At 49.8% G+C, this 8,080-nt stretch overlaps 1 protein-coding gene and 1 pseudogene across 1 annotated transcript; one reads left to right on the top strand and one right to left on the bottom strand.

The window, feature by feature from the left end:
* Positions 1 to 314: 314 nt before the first annotated feature.
* LOC136525671 (E3 ubiquitin-protein ligase RSL1-like) lies at positions 315 to 1,923 on the top strand (annotated as a pseudogene).
* A 3,406-nt stretch (positions 1,924 to 5,329) lies between these two features.
* On the bottom strand, positions 5,330 to 7,438 carry LOC136529857 (uncharacterized). Its single transcript, XM_066522909.1, has 3 exons — positions 6,817 to 7,438; positions 6,068 to 6,338; positions 5,330 to 5,696 (listed from the first exon to the last, which is right to left on the bottom strand). Exons 1-3 carry the CDS (start codon positions 7,351 to 7,353, stop codon positions 5,584 to 5,586), a joined length of 921 nt encoding a protein of 306 aa, XP_066379006.1. The 5' UTR covers positions 7,354 to 7,438; the 3' UTR covers positions 5,330 to 5,583.
* Positions 7,439 to 8,080: the final 642 nt, after the last annotated feature.

An 8,080-nucleotide genomic window follows, 5' to 3' on the forward strand; every position in this document is an offset into this window, starting at 1 on the left:
ATGTGTTCTGTCATACCCTGTTCTATCTCTTATGCCCTGTTCGCTTGGCTTATAATTAGCTAACAGTACTTTCAGCCATGACTTATCAACCAAACGAACATAACATTATTCTCTTATAATGAGAATGATACGTAGCATAACTATGCTAGGAATCCCAGTTCTGAATTCAGTACTGGACTGGACCATGTAGCCATTTTTACTTCCAGCACAAATACCTGGTGTATGGTTTGTATGTCTTAAGGCTTGTCTTTGTCAAAATATATTCCCGTATGTGCTTGTTGTAAATAGGTACTTAACCTTTTTTTTGTAACGCTATGAGGTTGCAGGTGCTTGGAATTTGGTATGTAAAACAGAAGAAGGTTGCAGATATGGTCGATCAGGTTTAGGGATGAAAACGGTACGGATATTTTCCGACCGTATTCGAAATCGAATCCGTTTAGAAGGGTTGAGATCTGTCCGTATCCGAGTCCGGATATCCAACATCCGATACCGTATCCGTATCCAAATACTCAAATCGTATATTTATGATGTCGATATCCAATCGTATCCTATCCGACATAGTTAACACTATCCGTATTCGAATCTGAATCCGGACAGAAATATGAAAACAAATGTAATATCGGTGATATCCGTCCGTATCCGATCTGTTTTCATCCCTAATCAGGTTGTCTCAATTCTGGAGGAGTTCGAGCAGTGTGAAATATCACTGGTTCGACGAAGTGAAGTTGGCTATGTGTTAAAACTAACAAGAGATTCCGTAGTTGCTCAGATCGCTAAAGCTCTTCGCCCTGTTCGTTTAGACTTATTTGACTGATAAGCCATAGTTGAAAGTATTGTTGGCTGATTTGGTGTAAGAGAAAAATATTATTTATTGGCTCAAAAAATACGACTTATAAGTCAAACAAGTCCCAGCGAATATATATAGGATGCCATCGATACTAGCAAGGGTAAAAGAGAGACCTGCACCATTTGCTTGGAAGACACTGATGTCTCTAAAATCCACACGGTTGAAGGTTGTGCGCATCGCTTTTGCTTCTCCTGCATGAAGGAGCATGTGAGAGTCAAGCTTCTCCATGGGACGCTCCCAGCCTGTCCACAGGATGGTTGCACTACCAAGCTAAGTGTTGAAGGTTCAAAGATATTCCTATCATCGCAACTGTTACAGATCATGGTGGAAGTGGAACGGATCAGGGAAGGGCAGATCCCTCCAACTGAAAAGATTTATTGCCCTTATCCCAAGTGTTCAGCCTTAATGTCCTTGAGTGAGCTGATACATCCAGCGCAACAATCCTGCTCAAACTTGCTACAGCTATAAGAGGAGGTACCCTGGTCGTCCAGAAGATGTGAAGTTGCAGAATCTAGCTCAGCAGAAGCTGTGGCGCCAATGTGTGAAATGCAAGCACATGATCGAAATCGAACTTGCAGAGGGTTGCTATCACATGACCTGCGTGTAAGGCCCATTCTCTTCAATCTTTGCATATTGTCGTAATTTTTTCTTTTTTGAGGAAAACAGGAGAGGCAAGCCTCTACTGAGGCATATTGTCATAATTGTTGTAAAAGAAAAGAAAAATCTTTACTGATATGTGTTGTGAAGTTCCCTACCGACCCACACATTATGTCAGAAATACTCAAAAGCTGGTAACGTTAAAGCCTTGGCTGTATCTCTGATTCTCTGTTATTGCTTGTTACAGGTGCGGCTATGAGTTCTGCTACACATGTGGGAAAGAATGGAAGGAGAAGAAAGCAACCTGCTCCTGCCCACTGTGGGAAGAGCGCAATATAATTGATGATGACAGTGAGGATGACTACTACGGTGCAGAGGACGATGGCTACTACGATGAGGACTACAATGACTACTACGGTGAAGACTACGATGACTACTATGGTGAAGACGTCGATGACGATGGTAGGCATTTGGTATAATTGGGTTTACTGGCATTACGAAAATGGAGGGCCCGGTCCACCGCAGCAACTACTGAGGTCAACTTCCAGAAATTTCACCCGATTGTTTTTGTAATTGCAGCCTAGTCCAGTAGACAGTAGGGTTTCTAAACTCAATATTTGCTTTTAGAGTAAATTGCACGGCCGGTCCTTAAAGTATTCGGCGGTTCTCATTTGGGTCCCCAGACTATGAAATCGCACGTTTGGCTACCTAATGTATTTAAGTGATCTCATCCAGGTCCAAAATAGACGCGAGGAGGATCCACGTGGATATGATTTGAACAGAAAACACTTGAGACATGCAACGTCCCCATCGGGGTCCCTGGCAGTGCTCGTCGGGCGAGCACGCGATCACGTTCACCGCGAGGGTGACGAGCATGTGCTCCTAGACGTGGCGAGGCACGTTCACCGGGTGCTCCTCGCTGGCGAGCGACCGTAGGCACGACGTGTACGCGTCTGCCACCGCGCTGTCGTTGATGGCCGGTAGGACGGGGAACTCCGGGTCCGGTGCCGCCCCACCGGAGGATGCTGCTGCGTCGTCGGCGTACTCCAGCACGGCAGTGCCGGTGCTGTTGTTGAAGATGACGAACGGGTTGTTCGGCAACAGCGGCCGCGCGGCCATGTAGTACCGGGCATTCAGCAGCCCACGCGAGGCGCGGTCGGCCGTGAGCAGAGCGGTCACCGTCTGCCCCGGCGCGATGAAGATGTAGTCAGCGGCAATCTTCTTTGCACGCTCACGCCTACACGGGGGCAAATCTGCCCTGGGCCCACAGATCTGAGGAAGGAGCAGAGGGAAGCTCTCCCATGTGCCGCAAGCTTTTTCACTTTTTGCTTCTTGACGAAGACCAATGGTGGCGGCTTGCTGTGTTGAAGCAGGGTGGTTTGTGCGCATCTTCCTTGTACGCCTCACGCATGGCAGGCGGCGACGTGTGCAGGATGGTCGGCGGTGGCCAGCTATGCCAGAGCAGCGGCTAGTGCGCGGCGGCATGCAGTGGTGCGGCTTACGCAGGACGGCCCGTGGCAACTCGCGCGTGGAGGCCAACTATGCTGGAGCAGGGCGTCTGAGCATAGGCTTGCAGGGCGGCCGGTGGCGACTCGAGAGTGGCGGTCAGCTAGTCGGAGCAAGGCGTCCCAGCAGCGTTTTGCGCGCGGCGTCCCAACGGTGGCTCAAGCTTGGTTTTTCAAGCACGCCGCACCAGATCTGTGTTTCGGTGGTCGCCGTCGTTCGCTCGTGCACGTAGCACTCCTTGATTTATGTCTCGGTATGTTCTATTCGACTCGGTCTATATGTCCATGATGGTTTTGATTTGGTGGGATGTTTTTTCCTTTGGTTTGATTTGGACTTGGATTAGATTGGCGGGGTCGGATTTGAACGGTTGTAGGAGTCCGATTTGGAAGAGGAGTTTTTTCTTCCCGTTTGTGTTGCGTCCGAAGCCATTTTTTACCTGATCATCATCCTTATAAATAGCCGGACCAAAAAAATCCAGACAAAAAAATCAGCGGAAATTTTGCCTCTTTATTAATAGGTATAGATTACACATTTCTAACATGCCCTTAGATATTTTAGCTGGACCACTTAACCTAGGGACAAAATGATCCAACTCAAGATCTGTCCATCCGATGGCTATGGGCTCTTCACGACTTTGCTTCACCTCGATGCAAGCTTCGCAATGACGTCACGTGCCCCTACTGTTCCCACCGGGACTCCAACCGGGTTTTGAAGTCCAAACCCTATAAATCGACCTGCTGGTGGTTTTAAGACCCAAACCACCAAACCCCCTTGAGAAGCGTATCCGCTACGCCTCCTCCACAATTTTGACAAGTGTCACCATCGTCCTCGATTGCCCGATCACCAAGTCTTCCAGCGTCTCCGCTTCACTTGGTCAACCGCCATCTTAACTTGGTCAACGTGGTCTACTCCTCCGCATATACTCTTGCTTGTTGATGTCCCTAAGTATCAGACACTCGTAGTCAGTCTTTCGGCTATCTTAGTCCCTCGGTCTAAGCCTCATGTCTGTCCTTTACCGCTTCTGGTCTATCGGCATGACACGTCTCTACTTGGCTTTCTCTATGTCCGTCGACCATCTCTGTACTCCACACCTATACACTAACACAGCTAAGAGACATGTTGCACACACTCACGCACCAAACGGCAGAGTTGTTGTTCATCATCGAGAGGGAGGGTTCAAGAATTCACGCCGTGAGAACAAAACATTAGATAAGAGCTAAACAAAAGCTGACGAATTGCCTCTCCACAACTTGCTACGGAAGATCGCATCCTTGTGCCTTCCGTCAGCAGTTTTCAGCGGAGCGTATGAGCCGAACATTCTGACCCAGCACAACGCCTCGGAGACCTTGCCCTTGGGCCTTGGGGTCGACCCGGCACTCCACGCCGTCGGTGTGCTTGCAGATCGGGCAGCGAACACGGTGCCCAGTTTCTTCTGCCCCCTTCACCTTGGGGCTCGGGCGCCGTCGCACTCGTCGCCCAGACGGATTCCGGGTTCGCGTCGTGAAGGCCTGAGGATCTGAGCTTGCAAGCAGGAGGTGAGATGTGTTGCCGGACAGGAGAAAGCAATGACCTGAACTGCACTGTTAGCCATCTTTCTTCCGGACAGAATGTGCAGAGCTTGTGGTTATATGATCGCTTCATGTTCGTGCACTGCACCATGCATGCCGCCACTGCCACATGTCACCGGAAAGCGAACAATCAACTGTCCAGTATGGAAAGCTACCTAGCCACGCAAAGGTTTGGGAAGGCCTCACAACTCAACTAATGACTGAACCAGGTAAAAAGAAGAGAATGTAAACGGCAGTACAGCGTGCAAACTCCTTTTTCGGGTGAGGAAAAACAACATGCAAATCCGGTCGAACTTGTACTTGATGGAAGCAGCAGATAATCAAGAAAATAATGCATGTAACCATATATTCGGGAACATTTCACAGTTCAACAGTAGATATAATATAAGTTCAGTAAAATGGTGCTCAGTTTTCATGTTTGGCTGAACAGTAAGTTCAGTAGATTGGGACCATCCCAACAGTTCAACACCTAAGAAAGCAGCTGTTCACAACTGGGTTGCCCAACATTAACTGTCAACTTCTTCATCTCAAAAGAATAAGTAAAATGTAACAGGAAATGCACTGCCCACATGACCTTTCTGAACATAATGTTCCATCAATTTGATGAAAAAGTAACAGGGAGCTTCAGCAAACAAATGATACAGCCATGATTTTTATTCAGGTCATGACTGAAAGCTAGGATCAGAAAAGACACTGAAAAATCAGGTGTGTCAGGATTCATGAGGAAATATAGAGTAAACCACCAGCATGTGTTCTTGTTATCACACAATATGGTATCTACAACCAATGCCACTGCACAAAATCATTCAAGCACCAACTCCATCAAAACAATACCAGAGATGAGGATGGTAACTAGATCAGTTCCTGAGTATTGCAACTGAACTGAAAGGTCAAAATAAACTGCTTCCTGTCAGGACAATGCCTCCAATTAAACTACCAGAAACCAGAAGAATTGCTGAGTTATCTGAAACTATATGAACCAAGAAACTACGGCCTATTCTCAAGTAGTTGTATCCGAGAGACCAATCCCGAAGTTGCTGTCAGCAGTCCTGCTCTCATATGCCTCTAGGGTGCGGGTGGGGGTGCAGAAGTGGAAGCAGAAGCGGGTGGGGCTTCAGGTGCGGATGCGGGTTCAGGTTCAGGTGCATCCACGTTTGGGTGTCGCAACCTCATAGCAGCTGAATTTGCAACCGGCAAGTGAAAACAATGTGTCAGTTAGGAAGCATGTAATGGTTGATCCAACTATTGCAGCAGTTCAATAATCTAAAACAGTTCTGGGAATAACGAAAAAGGACAATCAGTAGAAAGGTCAACTCTTGGCTGACTACTGAAAACAACTGAATATTTTAAACTGATTGTTGCTTATCTACAACAAGTTTCAGGGTTTTGCTAACTGAACAAAGCTGCCATTTCATCAAGCACAAGATGGTAAGTAAGTTCCCAAGAAGAGTACTGAATATATGTGCATATGAACTACCATCATCAATATGATAATATGATCTATAAACATTGGACATACAGACCACCGAGGGAACTGAAGAGTTTTCACCTGGTGAACTGATGGGGAGGACGATGATGTTCAAAGGCTCTTGGCTGCGAGGCAGGTCGACGACCAGAGGGGTCAGCCTCCCAAAGACGCCGGCGTACACACACAGCGTGATTGCGGACATGTCCTCGTCCACTTTGATCGCCATCTGGTTCGTCAGGTTTAACACGGACCGCCCTAGGAACCTGAATGCCCCCATGCGGAGGAATTTCCCATCATTGCCCGCCAGAAAGTACCGGATCTGCCGCTCCTGACCAGTGCGGCCTCCCAGGTCCTATGGCAACAGAAGACACAAGTATCTGAATACACATCGTGACGAGAACAAAATGTTTAGACCTTGACTGATAACTCAAATCATTCAAGTATACAAGAACGCAAGAGTTTATTTAATACTCAGTAACTAGGAACCCATGGTCTCTACACAACTTGATCCTTTGCAGATTGACGAATGACAGACAGAATTTTATAAATCTCGGCTAAATTGGCTGATCCCTAAAGCGAACCGAATGCAGTGGAGCAAGAATTCAATAACAAATGCAGGATTCGGCCAGGCTAAATGTAGTAAGGATTGCACCATGCAGTAGCCAAGATTCAGCAGTTTTTAGATAGAATTTACGAAAAGAAAAACAAGAAGAAACAACCAGGATCGTTACTCCAAGTAAGCCGTTGATAGAATCGACAGGTTCCAAGAATCGTGTTCCGTCCAAATCAACGAACGAGAGGAGTGCAAGGAGAAGGGACAATGGACTCACCGTAGTCGGAGCAGGAAGGGTAGGCGGCGCAGGCCTCGGGGGGATGTGCTCGACCGTCCAATGCATCATCGTGCTCTCGTTGCCGTCGTTGCAATCGACGGGGGCGACGGTGACGCCGGTGTTCCAGCGGCGGTACCTGCCGTTGGCGCGGAGGTAGAGCTCTGCGTCCCGCCAGTGGTACAGGAGGACGTAGTCGCCGCCGCCATCCCCCGCCGTGACGGCCTGGGCCCTCCACCTTATGTTGACCTGCATCGGCTCGCTGTAGTCGCGCTGGACGGCGCTCACGGCGGCGCGGCCGCGGTGGCCGTCCGGCTGCGCCACGGGCGGCGAGGGCCCGAGGTAGCGGCCGTAGGCGGCGGAGCGGAGGAGGACGAAGGCGATGCCGTGGCGCACGATCAGGTGCACCTGCCACGCCGCGTTCACCGTCGCGCGGCGCGCGCTCAGGGAGACGCCGGACCCGTCCTCGTCGGCGTAGAGGTACGTGCGCCGCACGCGGTTCCGCAGCCACACGTGCGTCCCGTCGGGGAAGCGGTCCATCGCGGCCGCGGGTGGTGGTGGTGCGGCGGCGGTGGGCGAGTGGGAGAGCCGGAGAGGGAACAGCAGTGGAGCAGGTGATTTTTTTGGTTTTCGCAACGGTTAGCCTGGGCGCCGAGCCGCCGAGGTGGGGCGTTTTGAAGGCAAGCGCAGGTCGGTTGCGGCTTCGCCTGCCAACTGGCAGGTGGGCCCTAGCGGGCCCAGATACGAGGCGGGCCGCGGGCCGGCCAGAACTCCAGAGGATGGCAAGTGGGGACATCTATGGTGGACACCGAGGCAAACACGCTGGTGTGCACGACTTGGCGAGTGTTCGGGGTCGGAAGGTAGGGGCATTCAGTCGAACAGGTGATGTTCACAGGAGCTGCACCGTGAAGAATCAAAGGGGCCATCGTTAAATCCTCTTTGTGCATTTCGTGTCAAGATCACTACTACTTTGGTTCAGAAGTCCAAGTTCTGTTGGCCGGAGTGGCTCTTGCTCCTCTTCATTTGGTTCGCTTTAGGCTGCGTTCCGTTGTTATGGAATGATGACGGGAAAGATTCCACCAGGAATACTAAGGCTCCGTTCGTTTACACCGTTCCTGGTTAATCCTGGCCAGGAATGCTTCCGGCCCTATAGAAAATATATGGTCAATCCTGGCCGGAACGGTTCCGGGACGTCATTCCCCGGGAACCGAACAGGGCCTAAGCTAATTTTATATAGACTTTGATGAGGTGGAATGAATCGTGGGCA

The sequence above is a fragment of the Miscanthus floridulus genome, chromosome 19, assembly GCF_019320115.1.
Source record: "Miscanthus floridulus cultivar M001 chromosome 19, ASM1932011v1, whole genome shotgun sequence".
Taxonomy (NCBI): domain Eukaryota; kingdom Viridiplantae; phylum Streptophyta; class Magnoliopsida; order Poales; family Poaceae; genus Miscanthus; species Miscanthus floridulus.

Excerpts from the sequence above, each read along its gene's own strand:
- LOC136529857 (XM_066522909.1), bottom strand. The coding sequence starts at position 7,353 with ATGGACCGCTTCCCCGACGGGACGCACGTGTGGCTGCGGAACCGCGTG. Across the intron at positions 6,339-6,816 it reads CCCTTCCTGCTCCGACTACG|GACCTGGGAGGCCGCACTGG; the intron begins GTGAGTCCATTG and ends CTGTTGCCATAG. Across the intron at positions 5,697-6,067 it reads CCTCCCCATCAGTTCACCAG|CTGCTATGAGGTTGCGACAC; the intron begins GTGAAAACTCTT and ends TTGCAAATTCAG.